This window comes from Brachypodium distachyon, chromosome 1, assembly GCF_000005505.3.
Source record: "Brachypodium distachyon strain Bd21 chromosome 1, Brachypodium_distachyon_v3.0, whole genome shotgun sequence".
Classification (NCBI taxonomy): domain Eukaryota; kingdom Viridiplantae; phylum Streptophyta; class Magnoliopsida; order Poales; family Poaceae; genus Brachypodium; species Brachypodium distachyon.
Genome location: NC_016131.3, coordinates 52987755 through 53013434, shown reverse-complemented (window position 1 = coordinate 53013434; position 25680 = coordinate 52987755). Strand labels below are relative to the sequence as shown.

At 44.3% G+C, this 25680-nt stretch overlaps 1 protein-coding gene across 3 annotated transcripts; it reads right to left on the bottom strand.

Annotated features, from left to right (window-relative positions):
* Nucleotides 1-14626: 14626 nt before the first annotated feature.
* Nucleotides 14627-25453, bottom strand: LOC100839023 (splicing factor 3B subunit 3). Of its 3 annotated transcripts, none has more exons than XM_010229941.3 (15): nucleotides 24953-25453; nucleotides 24177-24311; nucleotides 23973-24052; nucleotides 23593-23676; nucleotides 22509-22597; nucleotides 22229-22367; nucleotides 20242-22147; nucleotides 18486-18796; nucleotides 17462-17777; nucleotides 16720-16875; nucleotides 16468-16606; nucleotides 15930-16006; nucleotides 15502-15623; nucleotides 15144-15252; nucleotides 14627-15040 (listed from the first exon to the last, which is right to left on the bottom strand). In XM_010229941.3, the coding sequence occupies exons 1-15, from the start codon at nucleotides 25187-25189 to the stop codon at nucleotides 14867-14869; spliced, it is 4074 nt and encodes a 1357-aa protein (XP_010228243.1). In that variant the 5' UTR covers nucleotides 25190-25453; the 3' UTR covers nucleotides 14627-14866. The 3 variants fall into 3 exon arrangements, with proteins under 3 accessions (XP_010228243.1, XP_003557414.1, XP_010228244.1); XM_003557366.4 differs by having other exon boundaries at nucleotides 14654-15040; nucleotides 17462-17774; XM_010229942.3 differs by lacking the exon at nucleotides 24953-25453 and having other exon boundaries at nucleotides 14654-15040; nucleotides 24154-24311.
* Nucleotides 25454-25680: the final 227 nt, after the last annotated feature.

Genomic DNA, 25680 nt, shown 5'->3' with positions numbered 1-25680 from the left:
TGTAAATCCTAATCTCTCACGTATTTAGCCTATAATGTATATGTTTATGAGGGTACGTGTCTAATTATATATCACAGTATGTTTTAGGGTTTCGTACTGCTAATTATTTTGTACAATGGTTAATGCCGTACTGCTTAGTATTTGATGCGTCCATATATTATGGCCGGTATTAATATGTTTTGATAGGCTAGATTTTGTTTATGCCGTACTGTTTAGTATTTGACGTGTATTAATATATTTAATATGTCGTACTGCTTAGTATTTGGCGCGTATCAATATTTTTCTAGGCATCAGAGATGTCCGGTGTAGTGAAGTTTGTTTTTTACTACGGTTTCGGTACTGTCTTAACAACTGACCACGGAGCTGATCTGAGTCAGATTAAGTATGTGGAGTTGGATCTAATGGCCCCTCAAACATGAACGTTTAGTCAGTTGCAGGAATGGTTGGTAGGATGTTTAGTGCTCAATCCTGAAACATACACCGTCCGTCTGCAAGCATTGTGGACCAAGTAAAGTTCAAATATTTTCTGGGTTTTGAGGCCGATAGACCGGACATCAAAGTGGGTGCGCTGGTTAGAGAGTTGCAAGAAAAGGGGAACTGCACCTGTCGCCTTAATACAGGTTGTCGCTCATGAGACCAATCCAGCTGAAGGCGAGGGTGAATCAAGTTATCACTTGTCCAATGCAAACTCTGTGTCGAATGCTGGAGGTGGTGGTTATGAATCAGGCCAGAGCTCCGGAGCAGTAGGAGAGGATCGGTACACTGGCGAGGCAGATGCGGACGAAGAAGATGGTCACTTCCAGAACCAGATGGAGGATGATGATAACGATGGTCGTAGTTTTTATGACGATGAGTCTCATGAGTCGGACGAAGAGGAGATGCCGATTCCTCAATCATGGAATCAGGACTTCTCTTCAGCTATGACCGTGAACGATGGGCACGACTCTGCATGGCAATATCATCAGAACAACATTGCGAAGGGTGCCAGATTTCCTGACAAGAAACATCTGCAGGATGCAATAATTGCTTGGGCAATGTCCACGCAAAGGGTTTTCAAAACAACAGTCTCTTCACAAAAATATCTGACAATGGAGTGCGAACAAATAGATTGTCCCGAGAGGGTGCATGGCTATGTTCCTAAGTATGACACAGATTGGGTTGTGAGTGACTTGGTGTTGCACACATGTGTCATGACACAGTATCCCTCATGACCATCGTAACCTCTCGTCGACGCTTCTTGCTCGGTTGCTTTACACGGAGATAGTGGAGAGCAAAGCAATGGAAGTGAAGGCCATCATGCATAAGGTCAGGGTAAGGTTTAAGTACAACATTTCGTATGGCAAGGCTTGGAGGGCTAAGTAGAGAGCTCTTGAGGAAAGATTTGGTTCGTTTTTCGACTCGTACGACTCTGTTGTCCGCCTCCTCCATACACTGCAAGCCCGTAATCCAGGCACCTATGCCGACATCCAACACTTCCTGCACCCAAAGTATCCAACTGTGAGGGTGCTACATCGACTGTTCTTCACTTTCGGTGTATGCGTCCAAGCTTTCAATCATTGTCGACCGGTGATATGCATAGAGGGAACTTTTCTCATTGGCAAATACAGGGGGCAGATCTTGACCGCCATTGGTCAAGACGGCAACAATCAAATCGTTTCGCTCGCATTTGCTTTCGTGGAGGGTGAGAACACTGAAAGTTGGTTATGGTTTTTCAGCCAGCTCAAGAGAGCAGTTGTGCATGATAAGCCGAATGTGTGCATCCTTCATGATAGACATGCAGGCATACTCAGTGCGATAAGGACACTGACAAACCCTGGGCCTGATGAACAAACTCCATGGCAGGACATGCAGAGTCGTTGGTGCATGCGGCATTTGGGGGCCAACTTCTTCTCGCAGTTCAGGAACAAGTCACTTATGAATCTATTCAAGAAACTCTGCAAACAGAACCAACAATGGAAGAACACTAGGATACGTGGTTATCTTGATGAGTTCATGAAGAAACATGTTAGGGAGAGGAGAGAGGCACGAGCCGCAGCGGTAGCAGCAAATGTAGCAGCAGTGGCTGCACAGACAGCAGTTGGAACAGAACCAGCTGAGAAAGAACCTGTTGGGCTTTGTGACTTGCCAGGGTTTGACCGACCCAGCACTAGGAGAAGGGTTGGGAGGCAGACTAAAAACTTTCAGCAGTGGATAGAGCACGAGCCTCTGAAGCGGTGGTCTTTGCTGCACGACAGACATGGCGCTAGGTACGGCGTCATGACTACTAACCTGGCAGAAACATACAACTTTGTCCTAAGGGGAAATAGAGCTTTACCACTTACAGCCATCGTCGAGGGTATTTTCCATGGCACGGTGAAGTATTTCAGAGATAGACGCCAGAGAGCTGAAATGCATATCATGAACAACCCAAATACACGGTACTGTGAAAAGATTATGAAGTACATGGATGGGAAGATGGAAAAAGCTAGGTCTCATACTGCCGCCGCCATTAGTAATCAAGAACACATGTTTGAGGTGCGCTTGCCAACTGACAAGTTCGGTTGTGGAAATGAATTGAGGACACAGGAGGTGAAGATTGGAAATGAAGCATGGCCAACGTGTGAATGCACCTGCAGCAAACCAAAGTTGCTTCACCTTCCTTGCTCACATGTACTTGCTGCTTGCAGGCAGCTAGGGATGGACGCAATCTCATTTGTGTCTCCCTATTACCTGAAAGAGTCTGTGCTTAGCACATGGACGGGTGAGATGCTAGGGTTTCGTGCAATGGACAATTTCAACAAGGTAACCCCTGGTGAAAGGCGGTACATCCCTGACCCCGGGCTACTGCGGACAGGCATAGGCAGACGCCCGTCCAGGCGCATCTGAAATGATATGGATGAATCTGAAGCCGGAGGACCTTCACGACAATGTTTTCTATGCAACCATTTTGGCCATAGGGACACTTATTGTCCAACTTTCGGTACTAGCGGAGCTACTGCCCGTGGAAAAGGGAGCCGTGGACGACGAGGGAGAGGAAGAAACTAGACTATGGCCTTAATATGTACTCTATGTGAAACTATGTGTTAATTTGTACTCTATGTGAAACTATGTTTTAATTTGTACTCTTTGTTTTAATTTGTACTCTATGTGGAACTAAGTTTTAATTTGTACTCTTTGTGAAACTATGTATTAATTTGTGCCCTATGTTTTAATTTGTACTCTATGTGGAACTATATTTTAAGTTGTACTCTTTGTTCAACTATGTTTTAATATGTACTCTCAGTTGAACTATGCTTAACTTTGTATTGTATGTCTAACTATATTTATAAATGTTGCAGGCATAAAATAGAGAGAGTATCACTGCTATCTCCGGAGATTGAGAGTAAGTATCGGGCTGCTCGATTGGTGGCGCATCCTGGAAGTGTCGAGCCCCTTGTCACGCGCACTTCTAAGGAAAATTGGATGATATACCCTGCCTGAATTCAGCGGTATTTATTCATCCCTTGTATGTCCATTTTATTTATTCATCCCTTGCATGGTCATTTTATTTATTCATCCCTTGCATGTTCATTTTATTTTCGTTTAGTTTAATGATCCCCTGTATGTATATTTATGCAGTTTGAAGTGGGCTGACCTTTTACCTTTCGCACGACTTGTTGAGGCAACTCGTGCGGAAATGGTAGAGGGCGAGCGACGAGGCTTCAACTCTACATGGCTACAAATTGACCACTCGCTGCTGAGCTGCTTAGTGGACAGATGGAGGCCCGAGACACACACGTTTCACTTTCGCTGGGGAGAGATGGCTCCTACTCTCCAGAATGTGTCGATGCTACTGGGACTACCATTGGTGGGTGATTCTATAGGACCGTTGCAGGCACCAGCTGATTGGCAAGAGGGTATGGCACTACGTTTTCAAGATATTCTTGCCAGAGCTGGGCCACTTACCTCGGAGGCTCACGGACCTAAGCTAGATTGGTTGCTCAATTACCAGGTTAGTCGATGTGTTTTAAGTTAATATATCTAAGAGCATACCTCATATACTTGCATGGGTTTACTAACACTTGGTTTTTGTTGCATGGAGATTCAGAAGTTTGGGTATCTAGAGACCCAAATGACGGAGCCTCGGATCACTCGGAGCCTTGAGGCATATATAATGTGGCTTCTCGGGAAGGTGATGTTCACCGAGAACCACGTCACCACCATTAGTGCGCGCTACATCCCTATTGCAGTGGAGATTGCGAATGCAACTTGCGGTGACGACATCACACAGAGGAGTTGGGGTTCGGCTATCTTAGCGGCTACATACCGAGGTATGTGCAACGCTTGCCAGCTTGCGTCGCCCAAGTCAGCCCTGCTTGGATGTCCTTTATTGTTGCAGCTCTGGTCGTGGGAGAGGTTTTCTATCGGCCGACCAGACGTTACGGGTGAACTGCAAAGTGCCTGTCCTGCGGCTGCCCAACAAACCACAACGACTCAACTCTGTCATACCACGCTCTGACATGTGCCCGAATCTCATATGCGACAATTTAGTCATGGTGTCATCATCCAGCTGGGAGCTAGAAGCCACAGAAGCTGACCCAGTAAGCAAACTGCCCTGCAAGAAGTACAGATCATCTGTATCTAGAGTGGTGAGTGCCTTCATCACACACAAGGAACCCCTGAACACCTTGAGCTAACAGCTATGAGTCACAAACTTATAGCCCTTTCTGTCCAGTGCCTTGAATGAGATCAAATTCTTCTTCAACCCAACAACATGATGAACATCTGTGAGTGTACGAATTATGCCATCAAATATTCTGCATCTGATTGTACCAATACCAACAACTCTACACTCCATGTCGTTGCCTATAGAAACTGAACCCCCATTTAATGGCTCATAAGTGGCAAACCACTCTGTGTGCGGACACATATGATAGGAACAAGCAAAATCAAGAACCCAACCAGTGCTGAAACTCATATCACAATCAGCAGAACTGCTAGAAGCACACTGCCCAACTGAAGAAGAATCTGCACTGACCACAAGTAACTCACCAGAACTGTCATCATCTTCACTTGCAACCTGATAAGGGGTGGCCCGATCTTCTCGTTGAGCTCGTAGTAGATAGATGATAACTCGCGAGACGCTGACAAATCTCTGGCTGGTCTCTTGCTGCCAATGCAACAATTCTCAAACCTATTTGATATTCGCAACACCATACGCTTGCGCACGTAGCCGCCGACCATGAAGCGGTTCTGCAATCTACCAATTCCCAGTGGAACAATAGATAGCACTTGAATCTTCAGTAGCAAAAACACCAGATTGCAACAAAGTGGTGAAGGTAAAATTCCTGATCGAATCAAAGAGGAATATAATTTCAGATGAATGCTTGTAGTAGTTCAACGAAAGGTTCTGAATAATCTAAACGTGGTCTAACCCTAATCGTGGGCGCCCATCAGCTTATATAGGAGGGTGGACGTCCAACAACCTAATTGGACTCGGACTCGAGCTTGGTTCAACCCAAACTTGATACAAACTGACCCAAAACGTTGGATTCAGCCAAAACTAGGGGCACGCAGGCCCAACTCACACTTAGGCAAATAAACCATGTCGTAGGCAGCCCTATGTGTGTCACATGCTCCTCGACGTGCGCTGATGCCTTAGACATATTTGACGTGTCGTAGGACTTGTTCTAGCATCAGGCAGGACAACTTCTATTGCTGGTTGATTTCCTCCTCTTCATGTGGTGCGCCGGCCTCCCTCTCCTCCCTCGCGCTCTTCTTGATATTGGAAATCAACGGTAATGGATCTTGCTGCAACTCTCCTCCTCCACGTGCAAGGCTTGAATCATCTTCAAATCTGATCATACATAAATGCATAGAATTATGTAGTATAAAGCTCTCGTCAATTAAAACATCATATTCAATTAAGAGCGAGCTCACCTGCTGTTCAAGTAGCTTTGCACGTGCTTTTGTTATTGGCCCAAGTCTAACTTCATTGGGCTTGTCTTGTGCAGCAACATCATCAATTGGAGTTGATGATACAGGACTAGGGATGTCCTCATCACAACCACAACATTAGCTGAAGAAGAGGTCTCACCCTTGCTGCCATCATTTTTCTTGTCCCTTTTAGCTTTCAACTTGGGACAATGCCACTTTATATGGCCATCCTCCTTGCAGTAATTGCAGATAATACTTTTCTTTCCTGAACGGGACTTTGAACGCCCCCTTGATTTTCCCCTGGTCTTATTTTGGCTGCTACTAGAAGCATCACCACGACCACGACCACGCTCAAAGGACCTCCCACGTGTCACAACGAGACCTTCACCTTCAGCATGACTCTCCATGCGAGTTTTGTTCAACAAATCTTTTGATAAGAGGATTGAAATAGCATCATCCATGGAGATAGATTCCTTACCATAAAGGATTTGGTCTCTAATGCCTTCATAAGAATCTGGGAGTGAACACAAGAACAAAATAACCAAATGTTCCTTGTCCATAGAGCTACCTAAATTTTGATAATCAAGCACCGCCTTATTGAATTCATCAATATATTGCTTGATAGGAGTGCCTTCTGTCATACGCATCCTAAACAAGGCATCATGAGGTAGAACCTGCTGGAGAGTGACTTGTCCAAATAGAGAGCTTCCAATTTCTTCCAAAGTGCCACAGCGGTCGTTTCCCCACAAACTTGTCTCAACACATTATCAGCAAGATTCAAACGGAGCACCGCCAATGCCTTCTTATCTAACTTCTTCACCTCCTCACTCAACGCCTTCTCATCACCTTCCAACACTGTGTCTAGTTCCTTGTCAACAAGAGATGAATGTATTTTCACTTACCATAACCGAAAGTCACCATTCCCATCAAACTTGCTCACTTCCAAAGTTGACATTTCCACACAAACAACAAACAAACAAGTGTCTTTCATGTAACAGCGGCTCTGATACCAAATTGTGAGCACAGAGGGGCAGCAAAAGACCTTCAAAACAGCAAGCTGCTCCTCACAAGCATTTCAACAAACACCTTGTGTGCATAGTACAAATCTGAACCGGTATATCAAATCTGAACACACCGAGTTCTCAAACCTTCACACAAGATTAACAGCTGCAAGGGTAGCTTACTAGAACATCAATAACGCCAATAAAATCATCCATATATCAAAGAACACAAGTACACCTTGCCTCAAATGTTAACTCAACCAAATAGCACCAAACTTGAGCAATAGATGCCAATAGCAAGTAGAAACGATGAACAGCAACACATATAGTAAGGGAATCACCAAATCAAGGGGAGACACCGAAACTTACGTGGAAACCCCTTACGGGGAAAAACCACGGGCGACGGCGACATTGGAGCTTCACTATGGAGATGAAGCGTACAAGGTGTAAGCCAACAAGGATGGGGAGGCTCCAATCCCACAACAATCTCTCTCGAATCTAGGTGGATTTGGTAGATCAAATGCCTCTCCTCTCACCCTAACCCTAGAGCTCTCAAGAACACAGAAGACTCAACTCTCTGTCTATTTTCGAACAAGGGGAAAGGCCTAAATAGAAAGCTTTGCATTCAGCCCCCTTAGCTTCCTAACATGTGCAAACAACTCCTACTTCAGCCTAACCACATGTATAAGCATTGTTTTACATGATTAACAAGCCAAAATGGCTCTTAAATGGTGAAATTAGGAGGTGCACATCACATGGTAATATTAATTTATTCAATCCACATACAGATTGTTTCAATTAACACTACTACAAAAGGACTCTTTCGTGATGACCCTTCAGTGGTCACTACTGCCGACCACCTGGAGCGGCGGCTAGCGCTGGCTAAAGGGAAATCCGGCGGTGAAGGGTGGTCGAGCTGCTCCGGACCAGTGCGGTTTTGAAGTGGCAAAAACCGAAACCTCTACTAGAATGTTCCTCTAGTGGGCGCCTACCAAGTGGCACTTGGCATTTTCTAAGCCACCATTGGAGGGGCGATCCATAGTATTTTCAAGATCCAATCTTCTGCAGTTACTCACCAATTGAGCAACACTTAGCAGACGGGTTTTCCGAGTGTGGGTGCAAGACACTTGAAAAAGAAAATGATTTTTAAAAAAATTCAAAAACTTCCATCTGCACCGCCACAACGAGGCCCGCCGGACCGGTGCCCACCATTGGGCTAAAGAGGCGGCTCTCCTCCATCCACGCATCTCATCAGCAATTGTACAATAACTTAGGACAAGGATACATAGTATAGCCACTTGCTAGCGATACTATAACATGTTGCCATATCATCTATACTCAATCTAATAGCCCGCATGTATACGAAAAAGCCTCGAATATGCGTACGACAAGACTCGGCAATTACTACATGTTGATGTCCCCACGTACTGACAACAGGCTAATTTGAGTCGAATCGTACCAATTTGTTGTATGAATTGTATCGTATGTATAGCATTGCTGGCATGTATAATAGTTAATACTCCCTCCGTTCTATAATACTTGTCTCAAATTTGCTCAAAAATGGATGTATCTATTCCTAAAATACGTCCAGATACATGTAATATTTCGACAAGAATTATGGAACGGATGGAGTAGTTAATTAATACTTGGACACACATCCCACTCTCACATAGTTTCAAGGAGCCCATGCTGCAGCTGACTATGAACTTACAACCAGTTTAGTTCTCTCTCATCTAACTAATTAAGAAAAACATATAATATTTTAATTTGTATATCATGCTTCCATCATCTTGCTAAACTTTCTCTTATTAGATTGAGTTTCTAGGAGGCTTTGTCGTCTGTTTTTCGTTGGGCATGCGGCAAACTCCCCTAGTTGTTATTGTCCATTTCCGTGGTTGACATCGAAGAGCCTCGGCAACGAGGTGGCCCACCACCACTGCAGGAGTAGGACGCCGTCCGGGAGCGTCAGCAAGCAAAGCAACCGTGCCCGCACGCACAGAGTTGCTCCTCCATGCCACCGCCACATAGTCGCAAGGGCTAGCTTGTTATTTGTGAACTATGTACCATTTTAATTTTTTTATTGACTGTCTTTTTTATCCCAAGCTAATATATCCATAATATCTATGGAAAGCATTGTTTCATTTTTCCTCGTTTTCTAGCTCTAGAAAATGCTAGATAATTATTTTTACATAAAAAGAGGTGATTTAATTTCACATTACTCGTCACTAATGCTACATGAAACCCCTGTTAATAATTTGAACTCAAATGTGTGTGGTTTACAACATAATTTGATCCAAAAAGACATAAAAAATATTAACGCAGGGGTTAGACCCAGGCTATATTTTCTTAGCAACCGATCGTGACCAACATTGTTCGTGCCCTTTGTAGAATGAGATGACTCACGGGTGCACACAAATTTGGCTTACAACTGGGAATGCCGAATTGTTTTTTATTGAAACAATGGGGCTCACTTTAAATTTCCATCGTTATAGAAACCCTGGCAATGCGAATAAAGGGCACTATTATTCCTTTGAACTAATTACAACGTATATCAGGCAACAGAGCCAGTAGTTCGTGTAACATTAAGCCAGAGAGGACAATAGCTTGGCTCTGTTTTCCGATCTCTTTCGTCACAGTGAAGACATTCATTGTTCCAAGAGACGAAACAAAAGGAAACTACACCACAGCTAGACATCTTGAATCTTGAATCGAAGCCCCTAACCAAACCGCTCCGATTAATCAATCTTGGAGCGCCGCCTCGCGCGCCATGACCGCCGGGAGGCTCGTGATGTGCCGCAGCATATACGCCATCTCCTCCTCGTCCTCATCGTTGTCCTCCTCCATGAAATCGCCGCTGTTGCTTCCGCCGGCGCCGCCGCTGCTGACAGAGTAGTGCCCGGCACGTTCGTCGACGTCCTCTCCAAGGAACTCCAGGAAGTCGGCAAGGACTTCCCCCTCCAGCCACTTGACGCCGCCGGGACCGGGAAGCTGCGCGGCGGCGGCCTCCGCCTCCTGGAGGAACCGCACGTACTCGGCGAGCACGTCCCCCTCAAGCCACGCCACCGGGATCGGCGCCACCACGCGCGCCATGCCGCAAAGCAGAGCAAGCGAAGCGCCGGTTCTTTGTTCGTGCGTCGCGCGGTTGAGGAGAGGACGGGATTAATGGACGATGGAGCGCGGATCAGATTAAATAGAGCGGGCGAGGGAGAAGGAGGACTAGGGACGACGGCCGAACTCGACTCCGCCTCGACTTTGACTCCGCCAGGATCAGGATTCCTTGTCCTGATATTTTACGGGGGCAACAGTTTGTTACAGGCCTGCTCGTGTATAATTAATGTTGACACAACCAGATACCTTACGTGTACCTCGGGAGCTTTGCAAGAAATTATCAACCTCAAGCTATCATCGATCGCATTGTATCGGTTTATGGGCCTGTGCATCGGCAAAACGAGCGCCCGTTCACCTTGGCCGGAGCTCCCGCCGGACCTGGCCGGCCTAGTCCTCTGCCGCCTACCGTCTCTCGCCGACCGCCTCAGCTTCAGAGCCGTCTGCCGTAACTGGCGCCTCCTCGCGAACCAGCAGGGCCGGCTTCTGCCTCCCGCATTGCCGTTGATCAATCTCGGCCCCGGCCGCTACCAGACCATTGCCGACCCCGACCGTAAGCTGTACATCCGGCGCTTCGCCGAGTCGGGCTGCCGAACCCGGGTCTCCTTCGGCAGCTGGCTTCTCTTCGAGCGCTCTGATCATCATCGGTTGTTCCTCCGGGATCTTAATCTCTCCCAAGCTTCCACAGACAAAATCGTGATCCCGTGCTGCTATACAGACCACGAATGCACCGATGGCAGTTGCTGCGCTGCCGCCGCCGCCGCCGGCCATGGAACCTCCACGACACGGCCGCTAGTGACCGGCTTGGTGACCAGTTATCAAAAGATCGTCGTGTGCTCGCCGGATCACCGTCTCCTCGCGGCGATCATGCACACCGGAAGAGACGGCACCGACGTCAGCTTCGCGGTTTCCCGGCAAGGTACAGATTCGTGGTCAATCTGCGCGTCCGATTACAGGGACATAATCTACCACCATGGAAAGATCTTCGCACTGAGTTACAATGAAGAGCTCCTCACGCACGATCCCGCGCAACCTTGCCGCATCGAGCAGATCATCGATGAATGGCCAGCGACAGCGGCGGCGGCGGGCGATGCGTCGGAGTACTTTAGAGTGAACAACCACCTGGTCGTGTCGTCCGACGGGAGGAAACTTCTCATGGTGCGATGGAGCATCCCTAGCAGGAACGACGGGATAAACCACGGGATGAAGCTGCAGGTGTTCGAGGCAGATTTGGAGACGGGAGAGTGGGCGGAGGTGAAGGACTTGGGTGGCCAGGTGTTGTTTCTCAGCAGGGCTTGCTCCAGGGCGCTTGGATCATCGTCCACGGAGCACTTGGTTGACGAGAGTTGCTGGGGAGGGAACCGCGTGTTTATTTTGGGCGTCGACTGGGCGTGGCGGCGGCTCGGGGCCGCCCGTTGCTGCCGGTACTGCAAGAGGATCGCTGATGGAGTTCCCGGCTATTGCGTGTATAACATGGCGAGCGGCGAGGTTGAGTTTGTTTTGCTGAAAGGAGGATATAGGATGGAGAATCCAAGGTCGGAATGGTTCTTCCCGTCTGACCGAAATTCCAGGACTTCGATGTGATCGATAAATATGCAAGTGAGCTCTTTATCGAGCATGACTAACTCCCTTCGTAATCTAAAATAAGTGACGTGGATTTGTCTAAATTTGTATAAAGTTTTATACAAATTCACGGAGGGAGCACAAGTAATGATGCTTATTATAGTGCAATACAGTACTCCGATTTACAAGTAATGATACATACAGGAGTGTATAGTAGCGTGCTTACAATGCGATGGCTTTGGTGGGCAAAGTAACCAGGCATGTACTCCTTCCGTTCCTAAATACTTGTCCGGTTTTAGTGCAAATTTGCACTAACACACCTAGTTTTGAAAACCGGACCAGTGACCGAACCGGCGAGGCTTTTGGTTCTGGTTTTTCGGTCAAACCGCCGGTTCAACGGTTAAACCGGTCAGGTTTTTTAAAATATAAAATATTATATTTTAACTAAATAAATCCTCTCTTCTTGTTCAACGCCTTCACCTACCCGGCTACCCCAAACCCCAATCCCCTTCGACTAATTCATTCATTCTCTCTCTCTCTCTCTCTCTCTCGGTTGCTGTTGTTGCCTCCGGCGGTCCGGCCTCCCCCAGCGCGAGCAAGCGCGCCGCCGCCTCCTACGGTACAACCCCGCCATGCTGCCGCGCAGCAACGCCACCGCCGCAGTCACCCTCACCGGCGCGACCGCCGCCGACGCCTCCATCCGCGCGACCGACGCCGCCCACCTCCGCGCGACGGCATCCTTCGCGTCGGGCCAGATCGAGCCGGATCCGGCGGGATCCTCTTCCCTCGGGCCGTGCACCGCCTCCTGCGGGCTCTCCCGGCATCGGTGAGGAGCTGGTGGCAGAGAGGCGCGGGAGCAGCAAGGCGGCGCTGGTTCCGGTCGCGCTATGGCTGAGAGCCAAGGAACGAGCGGCGGCGGCGACAGGACGAGGGAGACGAGGTGTATTTTGTGAACGGGAACAGAACCGGGCGGTTCGAGCCAAACCGCTCGGTTCACCCGGTTTTTCCCGGTCCGGTGGCCCGTCCGGTCCAGGTTGCGGGGGTTTTCGGTGGGACCGCCGGTCCGGACCGGTTTTCAAAACTAGGCTAACACCACGACAAGGATTTAGGAACGGAGACAGCTGCTTTTTTTTCCGCTGAACCAGGCATGTAACTTTACAGGCGAGAGATGCATGTGCAGATTTCTGCCAGACATGATCACATCGTGCATGACAACTTAATGCAAAAAACAAATTTCAATATGTTTTAACTCTAACACTTGAATCCGATTTACCTTCTGCTTTGGCCATTGGATTAGTTTAGTCATTGAATTAGTTTCGTCGAGGTCTTCGAAACTAGACCTATATATGTATGAGCATGTTTCAACAATATTTTTTCACCTTTAAACTACCCGTTGCTGTCGAGACTAGGTTATAAAAGTTATTTGTGTGTGTACACGGTCCCTGCGGGCGAAGGCAGCCGTATAGTCAACAAGAATGACACTTCGGAGGCAAGCTTTCGACAGGCTCGACCCGAGCCTGGCTTGGCTTGCATCAACCATGACCCCTCACTGTCTTTGTCTCTGGGCGGTGTGGTCATAGCTTGGAGCTTGCCTTTGTCTTCTTCTTTTTGCTAGATCCAATACGGGTATGTATGTTGTGATCTAGGGCCCTTGCAGCACTGCGCAGGGATCTATGCATCATTCCACACAATGGCATTGCATAGTTGTGTTTTATTGGACTGAGCTACCTCAAGGATACATCGGCGCTCGAGTCAGGAGGTCTATCTACTTTGTACATAGGGTTAGGGACCTAGCCAGCTGAGTTACTAATCTTGCTTAGCGAAAATATCGAGGGCAGCACCCAAAGATGGTGGCGAGTCCGAGACCTATTGGAGGTAGGGTCTTGGTGATATGCTCGCCACTCCTTTGACCCTTCGAAGAAACTTTCCTTGGCTTCGAACAGACGACAAGAAAGGCGAGGAACATTTTGATGGCCATGAAGATGAATTTTTTCATGGAGTCATCTAGGTAGAAACTCTACCTTCACAACAACGCTCCTAAGGTAGGGGGAGAGCTCTTTTCCTCGTCTTTTTTGTTGAGTTGAGTGAGCGTGGAGCAAGAGGTTGCTCGGGCTCAACTACAGTGTCTTGGCTCAACCGAGGATAGCTAGGGCTCCGAATTTTCTCTAGAAAATTTGAACAGAAAATTTCTGAAAGTTCTCTTAAATAATTTAAAGCTCAAATACCAAAAGTTCTATAGAAATTTGGAAGTTCAATTACCCAAAGTTCTCTAGAAATGTGGAAAGCTCAAAATCCAAAAGTTCTCTGGAATATTTTTATCTCGAATTCTTTGTGAAAATTGTATGCCCCCCAAATGGGAAAGGGACCTGTCTGAAACTGACCACGGGGAGTTGCTACGCTGGTAACCATAAACTAGCATCCACCATTCTTCGCCATGGACCAATTAATGGTTGGATTAGTTAAGGTCAACCATTTGCTTTATCCATTCATCTTCTTCACATAACCCCTTCCTCCTTTCTTCCTCTTTGATCTTGATCTTTTCTGCTTCACGATCAGGTTCTTTTACTTCACTCTCGAGTCTTTTTACTTCATTTTAGCCACTTTTTACTCATTGACTAGCAAATAAATTGAACCTTGTTTGACTTGGTAATTGTCACGTATGATTAATCATAATACATATAATATACTCCCTATGTTCCATAATTCTTGTCAAAATATTACATGTATCTAGACATTTTTTAGGAATAGATAATCCATTTTTGAGCAAATTCGAGACAAGAATTACGAAACGAGGTAGTAATTATTATTCCACAATGGTATATTTATATCGTGCATATACCACACGTGACTGATTATTTTTAAAAGGATTTGAGGGCACACACACTAACATGTTTTACCACTGAAAGTTTGGGGTCTTTTATTTTAACTGGATGTTCAAAAAACCCTAAGGGTTGCATAACTGTATCATAACTTCAGCCGGATTTCGCCATGTTAATTGCCTAGATCATGGGTACCAAAGATGTCAACAAAAGGTTGCAACGTTTTAAGAGAACCAAAGGATGTTCCACTGTGTGCATCAATGCAGAGAATGTATGGATGATCTTTTGCTAAATATCTGTTATGTACAAATCTTTCACTAAGGGATGCCCAATTGATAGACACAGGATGAGATAAACGGGATTAGGTTTAAACTGTTGCACTACAATGTCACCTCAGCGCCAAATGTGGCCATCAAAATATAAACAGATTGGAAAACCGGCTAAGTTGAAATGCACAGTCAACCAAGTTGATTGGAGAAAACCTCAGTTAAGCGCGTAGTGGAGTCGCTCCAACGTTCGCATAACCTGGAAAACTGAGATAGACCTGTGTGGTCCCTTCTCTGAAGGCATGTCATTAAGAACAGCTTGCTGTTGTTCGCCAGTGAGCTCTAGGAATTGCACAAGCATGTCACCGTCCAGAATGGGAGGTATCCCCAACTGCCACATGAGTAAACAGGTTACTACTAATTTTCAGAATTTTATCATGTGGAGTTGGCAGCATTCTGTACAATCGAGCAATGAGTAATGATGATTATCCTACCGGGATACCACGTCGACGAAACTCTGCATGATCATTTCCCAAGATTGGAGCAGTCAACGGGTGAAGTGAAAGTCTTTCTTGGACATCTTGCAACAGATGATGCTCCTCACTGCATGCAGTATACGGTTTAGAAGGTGGATTTTTAACTGACGTATATGAAAGCTCTGCCTCTCTTTACGGGAAGGTACACGGTTCTGTATTAGATCAGAAGACATTAAACAGAACTCTATTCTACTGACGATTTTTGGCAATCCATATTATGGTATTTCTCTTTGTTAATGAGCTTTTTTTTTCTATTCATGCAGAGAACAACATCAAGAAGTCATGCCCAGAAGAAAAGTGTCTGTCTCAAACATACCTAGTGAGCGGAATCATAACAAAAACACTTCCCAGCAAAGTACTCGCCACAACACAGTTATAAGCTGATTCCAACACTGGGTCTGTCTCGTCATCAATTGGAAGCCGGTACTTAAATGCAGCCTAAAATAAATCACAAGCACGAGTTACAAGATTACATTGGTTAAAATAGGAAATGGAACGAAATTTTAAAAAAGGTGAGATTTTTCCACAGGACTGAAAAGAATCAGGATAAGCCATAATGAACAAATAAAATTCAGACAATAGGATGAAATCCTTTAGGACCCATCAGGAGGGGGATTTGCATCTAACCCTTCAGGAAATCCCCAAAATCCTAAGCATATCCTCCCATCCAGTAAGTTTCTAAACAACAGTATCCTACCTTGTGATAAAATAGAACTGACTGAGCCCTAAACAACAAAAACTTACCTTCTGGATGCTCATAGCTATTTCACCCATAAAAAATGAACACCGTACAGCTAAGTTCTTTTCTGGACTTTCAGAAACTGCAAATACATTTAACAGAAATTCAGAAGTAGATCGTAAAGCTTCACAAAAAAAAGTAGATCTTAAAGCACTGATTGTAATAATTTAAGAAGCAACTTTGAACTCAATAGCATGGGTACATGCATAATGATGAGAGAACAAACATGTAATCCCTCCGATCCATAACAAGTGTCTCAGATTTATTACAACTTTGTACCAAGTTAGTACAAAATTTGAGACACTTATAATGGATTGGAGGGAGTATTAAACTAGCAACATTATCCCACATTTCTTAAAGCTTCTACTGAAGAAATATATGGAGTGACATGTCCCTAACCAAATTCAAATCAACAGTTTTTCTGTGTGGTACAATGTCTGTTACCAAGTTAACCATGTACATAAGACAGAAGAGATTGGATCAAACATATTGACCGGAAATCCATGGGGAAGAAGAAGACAAATCTACACGTCTATAGCCTACCTTCCAGTCTTGGGCAGGATAATACAGATATGCTCCCACGCCGATCTGATACCACAGCAGTTTCGCAGTTTAAAAGAGCAACATCACCCACCAATCTTTGAGCAGGATCAGCATAAATAAGTTCCAACTTCCTAAGATTCTGATATTAATCAACAAAATGGGGTAAGCAGGATCAGAGGGAATAATAAGAGCATCATCCCACAACGAGAAACATCATTTCCGAAGATGTCACATTCTGAATGCAGAGTTTACCTCGTGATAAGAATAGAAGAGGACGCCATCACGACAATCACCTGCTGCAATCCGTGATGCGTATGTCTTCAAACAAGTAATTGTAAACCGGGTTCTACTAATAGCATACTTTTTCATACGATGGGGATTTTCATTCACAAAACCAAATACACAAAGCTGTCAAGATAGAGAAAAAGGGAACAAGTGTTAGAGCAAGATTCTACTGAACGAATGGTAGTAACATTAAACGGAGTCTGGGAAATTCAGCTTAGTAACATAACAAAAAGAAATAACTACGTAGCGCAGTTACATTACCAACTGACATCACAATAACTGTTTATTATGGAAAATTAACTCTTCCATGGAACATTCCAACAGAAATTATAGTATAGGACAAACACCCCGTCTTATATCTTCTTCCAACCTACTCTGATTTCACTGGTCTTCCTATCAAAGTATCAAGCTTATATTGCCACAAAGATCCCCGCTTCTATGCTACCCTGCCTCCGCACCCACCGACATAGGTTATCTACCAAACCGTGAAAGACAGGCAGGACAAGAAGCCAAGAACAAGGAATCCTATTTTCCAGAATAAATATTAATCAGATGTCAATTGGGAGTTGCCGGGTGTCCAAACGTGCTAGCTGCTTTTATATGACAGCCGCCAGTCAAGCTCCTTTGCAATTCTATTTCTCTAACCTGCTTCTTTGTTATTTCCAAGTGATTTCTGAGAAAATAGTGAAGGAAATAACTGATATCATACCGCATTACCAGCTGCTGCAACCACATATCGATCTAGATATGGATAGACAGCAAGAACTGCACCAGCAAAGGTAACATGAGTCAGTGATCTCATATGTCCAGCCATTTGTTCATGTTGAATCTGGTTGTAGCAAACATCATCCGGACTGCTGCACATGCTGTTGCTAGAGAATTCTTCAGTTGCATATCCAACAATTTCCGGGAATGAGCCAGTATGAGAAGAGGAACTCAAGTTAGATGTTGGAACGAATGAACTGCTCTCACGAGGACTTCCAAGAGTATCCAAGCTTAGAACAATTAGACGTCCCTTGATACTGCTACATGAATTGAAAAAGGTCACAGTTAAAAGAAAAGGAGCTTTAAACAGTTGAAAGTGACAAGTCATGGACAAGGAAAAGTAGTTTAAGTGCAGCAACAGCAATCAACAATAAAACAAACAAGACTTGTATAGCATAAAAGGAAAGGATTTAGGTGCAATCAACATAATTAATGATAAAGAACAGGTACTCAGCAAGTAGTTCGGAAATGCCCCACATGAAATCATGTCAGACAATGAAAAGGCAAGAATCAAGTTACTGACAAAAAAGCACAATTTTATGTAGAAAAAGCTGTGTTTACTCCCTCCATCCCATAATATGAGGCACGCACGCATTCCTAGATCGTCAATTTAGCTAACAAAATATAAATTAAATAATTAAATCATTAGAAAGTTCTTTCGACAACGAATCTAATGATGCATTTTTTGTTAAGAAAAATATATATTTAATTAATCAAATTGATGATTTAGGAATGCGTGCGTGCCTCATACTATAGGACGGAGGGAGTACCTTTTTGTTCAAGAAATAGAAATACTAGGTTTACATACAAGGTGTGTTAAATTTAACAAATTAAAAGTGGCTGGACCATCGGCACAGGGGCAAGGCACATAGCTTCGATGACTAGGCACCGTAACAGCAGCCTAGCTGCCAATGCTAGTCTTATTTAACCATTGCTTTATTAACAAGAACAATAGATGAGATGTAAACCTTTCTGCTTCACCGTTCGGCATCATTGGTCGGTCTGTAGATTTACTTGTCCCAACAAGTAATACTTGCTCATTTCCTATTTTCGCAATCTGGATGCATTTAGCAGTTTCACCAGGTTCACACTTGAATCTGGAAAGCAATGTCCCATTATTTGGATCTATTTGGACAATATCTGAAGAACATGATGCACCAGTTAACCCTGTTCTCATAACCAACAGCGTTCTACTATCGCTGTGGTATAGCACTTTCCTTGGAGTTCCTTCAATTGATAACTTCTGTGCATTTAATCTTTTGCCATGAACCATTTCAACCTGACAAAAAAATTGTTTTAAACTGACAAAGGTGTAATGCACATGGCAGCACATAAATGTGCATGTGGGGAAAAAACAGAACATTACCCACAACAACAGCTACTTAAAAGCCCTGAAGATAAAGTGGCATGCTTTTGTCTGCCAGTAACTGCCTACTGTATGGCAGATCTAAGAGATGTCCTGGAACAGAGAGAACTCTACTAGAAAGTAGAAATAGTTTCACAGTAAGCTAACAGGGTAGCGCTCTGATGGGACTAGCAAAACTAAGAGATCTGACTTAGCCAAAAGTTCATGTTCCATGTTCTACTCCCTCCTTTCCAAAACATAGGGCGTATAACTTTTGTTGACGGTCAAACTTTCTAGACTTTGACCAAGCTTACCACCAAAATTATTAAGACCTACTATTTCAAATGAATACACTATGAAAATATATTTCAAGATAGATATAGTGATCTTGATTTGGGACTTTAAATGTTGTTGGTTTTTTCTATAAGCTTGGTCGAACTTTATCAAAGTTTGACAGTCAACAAAAATTACACACCTTCTATTCTAGAATGGATGGAGTAAATGAGCTAACATCACCATGAAAATACAGGCAATTAAAAAAAGTGACAACTTGTGACTATCGCTACCAGTTCCCTCCCAAGTCTCCAACTACTAACTGACAAAACACAGGTATATTAAAATAATAAAGCAGACATTATTTCCAAAGGTTGATATGGTGCAACGTGCACATTGGATGCAAACTGACAAACAAATACTGAACCATGATCTGCCATGGATAGTGGTTAGTGCAACCCTATTTGCTGTGAAACAGTTCAGTGACCAACAAAGAGCACTACATTACATCTTTCTTATTTATTCAGACCATATAATCAACAAAACCGAAGGAGATACTTAATCAACTAACGTGTAGTAGTTCATCAACTACTGCTTTACCCAAGTGCAGAAACCCACATGCAGTGCTTGTTGGCCAGAAAAATGTAACTGGTCACACGACACTATTGACTCTTTGGTTAGTTGTGGAATTTAACCACTTCTGAAGTTTGGGACATGAGTGGGGCAGAAAAACACTGCTCTTTCACTCCCAGGAAACAATATCATGGAGGAAGATGGAATGGGTGTAAGATAGAAAATCGAAGAAAAAAGAGAGAAGGACAGTTCCCTCCATCTTGGCCTTGAAAGTTAGTATCACCTCCTATCTTTTGCACATTTACAGATCAGTGATTTTTAATGTTGTAGCTCAAGTTAGTTTGCACTCACTGTACCCTTTGCACTATAGAATCTTCCATCAAATTCCTATGTACCTAGATGGCATTTGATCCCAAATCATTTTAGCAGTGATATGCGCTAGGAGCAGTAACATAATGGTTCGTGATCCCTCAGATGAAAATATGTGCACATATGTTTTGCTTCGTGGATTCAACCAAGTCCTAGTAACTTACCAAATGCAAACAGTTCTCTGCAACAAACAGCAAACCACTGGGGCAATCCATCGAAGATACTGGAGTGACATGGGATGCAGGCAGAAATGAGATGGATGAATATGCCAAGCTGTGTCTACTAGCATGTAATAGCCATGACCTATCACTGAGCAAAATAATGTCAGAATTAGCTGAATCGCTCAATGGTACCAAGCCTACGGGGGTAATTCCAATATGTCGCATAGCAATCAATTGAAGGAGTGTATTAACAGAATGTGTAGAAGACTCCTTGTAAAAGGAATCAGGGAGATAATGTTCTTCGCTTGTTTCTGACTCAAACCTGAGTAGCATTCCATTTCTTAGACCTGCAAGAATGTAGAACCTCTCAGATGCTACAAACCTAACGCTTTCAGGTATACGTCCACTAACAGGAGCACCAAATGAATTGTTCACTGATATAGACCCAATTGAGAGTAGCATAAATGCCTCTCCAGGTTCCAATGAGATGACTTCCACAGAAGGTTTATGAGTCCCAATGACAGCAAACATGCGAACGTCAACTTTAGCTGGGAGATTATTCCTTTTTCCCCTCCCAAAAGCACGACGCACTGCTACAGGACTCCGTCTCGAGTCCTCTTCTGGAATTGATATGCAAGATACTTCATATCGCAATTGGACATGCTGTATCTCATACAACTCATACTGGAATGAAGATAATGGTCTGACACTGAGAATATATAGGCAACAAGGGTTTGATGTAGCCACAGCAACAATATTGTGTCCAACAGCACCAACACTGATAGTGACATCAGGATACCAGTCAACACAAACTGGAGAAGTTAAGGGGGCACCCTCAGGGTGAGCATATGCCGTAGGCAAACAGAGCTTTACACCTTTGCTGTGAATTTGCACAAGTACACCATCAGCTATTAAACCACATGCTAACGTGCAAACATCAGGCTGAAATCCCACAGCATCACTGATGTCATTAAAACTCAGTCCTACTGATAGTATTCTTGTTTCCTCAACAAATGCTAATACAAGAAAAGAGTGATACATATCAGTTCTCTTCATTCTCAAAGTCCACAATCCAGTAACACCCTGATAAATAGGTTCAGTCCTCAGAAGTTTCTCCACGTTGATACCATTCCGTATGACTCGCAATGATCCCTCAGGGCACATTCCAGAACATGAAAACATCTGATCCTGCTTCTCTCCATGGTAGTCAGCAATTGCTAAATCCAATATGGGTCCTACATTCTGAACAGAACTTTTATGCACCAGTCTACCATGTTCAAGTTGAAGGATCATCCCATCTCCCATTTCCACAAACCCAGCTATCATTCCTCTATTCATCCATAAAAGAGGTTTACAAGGCAAACCCCTATGGACACTCTCAGGCAATACCTTCACTCCTTCAGTATCCCAATTAAATTCCAGAATATGATATTCACCATTGTCCAAGCAAAAGATCAGCCTTGGTCGTCCTCGTGCGGCCTCTGGCTCCCAACTCCATGAACAGATAATCCTTGATTTCATGCTACCTAGGTTATCAACACCATCAATAGCCATGTAATTGTCATCTATCATTATGTTATTTCCAGAATCTCTCAGTTCTAGCAACGCACAAGCAGCCACATCGTCATCAACATCTAACCCTCGACAAGAATCTTCAACACTGATCTGCTCTCCAGCCAGACTTCCTGTCATGCTTATGCTATTGGTACAACTGATGTCCTTTGGGTCCCTGAGATCCAGAATTAGAATATCACCAGCACGAAATAGAACTGCAAAGCCACCCAGCTGAGGAATTTCTGCGACCTCAAGTGCCAAAGGTCCAGGTTCCAAAAAATAAGATATGTGCTGGATGCCACCATCATTGGGGACTAGCCCATACATTGCCAAGTCATTCACCTCAGAGCCCTTTCTGAAACAAAGAAATTGCACGCGTTAAATTACAACACGACGGAATCAAATAGCAAATGCGTGAAACAAGTCAAGAGCTAACCTGTTAATTACCATTGCCACAACTGGGAAATAGTCTTTCGTAGAGCAGTGAGTCCTCATGAAGCACATGCTCCAAACCGTACCGCAGATATCATTGGTCTTATATACAGCATGCGAAATTTTTGCCCCCTCTACAATTTCTGGTGGATAAAAATATTTCTAAGATTATGACATGGAAGATCTTCAAATCTGGAATAATGTACTAGATTAGATTGAGCATAAACACCAGAAGTAGGAAAGGCACTATTCACATTAAATAGCCACCTTCTCAGAGATTTTACCTTTATTTGGACCATAAACATGGGGACTCCTTTCAACATGCACAATAGCAAACTCATCCTCGTACGCGCTGACAGCAACCCATTCAGAGCTGACAAGAGAAGTATTGTCAATAATTTCATAACAAGAGCCGTTCTTCGAGCACTCAAAAGGTTATGTAGACGTCAAGCAGTAATAAAGTACAAATATATATTGACGCATAATACATCCTCCGTCCCATATTTAGTGTCGCAACTTTTTCTAGATACGCATGTATCTAGACGCGTTTTAGTGTGTACGTACATGTGTATCTAGACAAAGTTGAGACACTTCATATGGGACAGAGGGAGTAGGAGAGAATCATAAATCCATGGCTGCAATCTATACTAATACCATATGCATATGCACACGAAAGCTTCCATCAAGAACAAATCTTTGTACTGAAGAAATATTGATGATCAGGTTCATAATAAATCCTGCATAAATGCCTCACGGCTCAATGAAGCACCATTTTACGCAATCCAAATATATTCTTGGTTGAGGTTTGACATCCTCACAATGCAAGACAGTGCGTAAACTGATAACCAGAATGTTGCACACAAAAGCACAGCAGTGAAAATTTTCTTTTTTGCGAAGTTAAACAACCCAGAGACATGAACAAAAAGTGCAGTGCCAGACAGGAAACGCTGAAATTTCCTCATCTCACAATCAAATGCTCCCACCTTGTACACACATAGCTGCAAAATAAAGCACACAGTGTGGGCAAAGAGTAGGAAATCATGCAAGGACGTTTTGTCCAAAATGCACTATAACAAACCCCAACCATGGTAGTAAAAAAACAACCGGGAGTACACTGATAGCTGCAAAAAAAAGCACACACTATGAACAAAGAATAGACAATCATGCAAAGACATTTTGAGCATAAGTGCACTATATTAAAAATCCCAACCACGAGTCCATTCATAACAAAAAGGTGAAGGAAATAATTGTTCTTGAGAAAGTTTGAGTGGTGCAAAGATTAATATATCAGACTGATAATAGAATACCCGAGCTCTTATTTAACAGATGAAGCGTTCAAATGACAGCACGAAAAGAACTTTCACTCACTCTTGGTTTATAGCTAAAATTCTTCCCAGCTGATCTCTCATATTTCCTGGTTTGGATAACTCAATATTTCCAATTGCGATAAACCTACAACAAATTCATGTCTATCAATAATAGTTATCAGAATAGTGGAACAAACTACAAAAGCAAATTGAATCAATCTCAAACACAATGGGATAAGTGCATAACGAAATTGCCATGCACTAAATACAACTAAAAATAATTGCCTAGCACGCAACTACACCTTCCTTAACCTTTTTTTTAACAGACACCTTCCTTAACCTTGATACTATTAAGTGCAACCTCTTGTTTGATGTGTGACAAACAGCTAGAATCTACAGAAAAGAAAAGAAGCATGGAAAAAATTAACGAGAAGCACTGACCTATGCATCTCACAACAGAAGTAAAGAAGAGAAAGCTTTCCAGAATCTGACAGCAGAACCAGAATTTCTTTCCCTTCTATCTGAAAAATATAGCAATTAAACATCATTCGACATGTCAACACTTCAAAGACAACTATAAACAGAGATGACCACAAAGAAAAGAAAATCTGAAGTGCTATACTTTGTTATGAAAACGAACAGCACCTCTGGCCATATACCGAAGTGTTTAAAGCGCCAGTCCAAGACACCAACATCTTTTATAATCCCAAATGTGCTTTGCTCACAGAGTGACTGTAAAACACCATCATCACCAACCACAACCAATTCTAGTGATGTTTCCTGCAGCAAATGACCAACACTTTTTAGCAAACTAATAATAAACAAGAAACAACAACAGCATCGTGCACGACTAATCCAGCAGCCTTGCAACAAGAGATTGATAGAGTCCTATCATACTACAGATGAGCTCCAATTGTAGTTCATTTTCTTAGGTACACTTATCTGCTAGTTCAGCCAAAATATGCCACATTCTGATTCAAATTTTACCTAGATGACATAAAAATACATTGGGAAAAGCATAAGGAAAGAACACCGATGCCACAATTGAAAAAAAAATTGTTACGAATTGTTCTGCTGCAGAAATTGAGACGGTGCTAGCAAAAACAACCTAACCAATCTGTTTGGACCTAATAACATCTTCGCACCAACCATGTGAAGGATTCCACGCCTATTTCCTTGACAGTACGTAAAGCAGAGCAAGCAAAACCCACCCGGATCCAGACCTCCAAACCCCAACAGGATGGTCAGCGGCGCACAGAACACCCCCTCCCACTGGACTCCTTACAGACAATTCAGTACCAAGCCAAGCTAAGCTAACCCCTCCGGGTATCGAACCTCTCCTTTACACGGCAATCGCGAGTCCACTGCGTGATTCGGCACAAGCGGGGTCCAAGGAGGGGGGTACAGAAGGAGGAGCCAACCTTGCAGAGGACGACCTCCGAGAGGTGCTCGGAGCGGAAGTGGCCACGGGCGACGTGCTGCACGGCGCTTCCGTGGAGCACGCGCTTCGCGAGGTAGTGGTTGGCGCTGGCGCCCCCCCCGGAAGCCGCCGCGCCGGAGGAGGAGGAGGAGGAGGCGGACGTGGAGGGGCCCGACGAGGACGCCGCCGCCGCAGCGGCAGCCGCGGAGGCGCTGTCTCCGCCGGCGGAGGGCTCCATGCCGCCGGAGGAGAATGCGTGCTTTGATTTGGGAGGGGAGGTGGATGCGGTCGGCTCGGCCACGTGCTCGATCGGGTCCGTGGGGAAGGAGGAAGAAAGTAGGACGCCCAGGCGGCCAGAGGCCAAAGTTTGTTGTTAGACTGCGCGAGCGACCGCGGCCAGCGAGGCAGGCCAACGGTGGAAGAAGGTCGACGAGCCGCTCCTCCGTAAACCCTAGCCGTCGGTTTCGGTCTCCGCCGGTTTCATATGCTCCGACGCCCGATTTCGGCGCAGTAGGTCGGTAGGCTGGAAATAGACGCAACTCAGTGCTTCCGTATTTCTCAGCAGAAAGCGGAAATCATCGATATGAAAACACTGAAACAGTAAAAAATATGAGAACCTAAAAATCTATGTACGTTTGGTGGGGCTAATTGTCCTCCGTATCTTTATGTAATGTGTATAAAAACGAAGGTACAAAGCAAGGTGCACCCACGACAGCTCACTTCTCATGC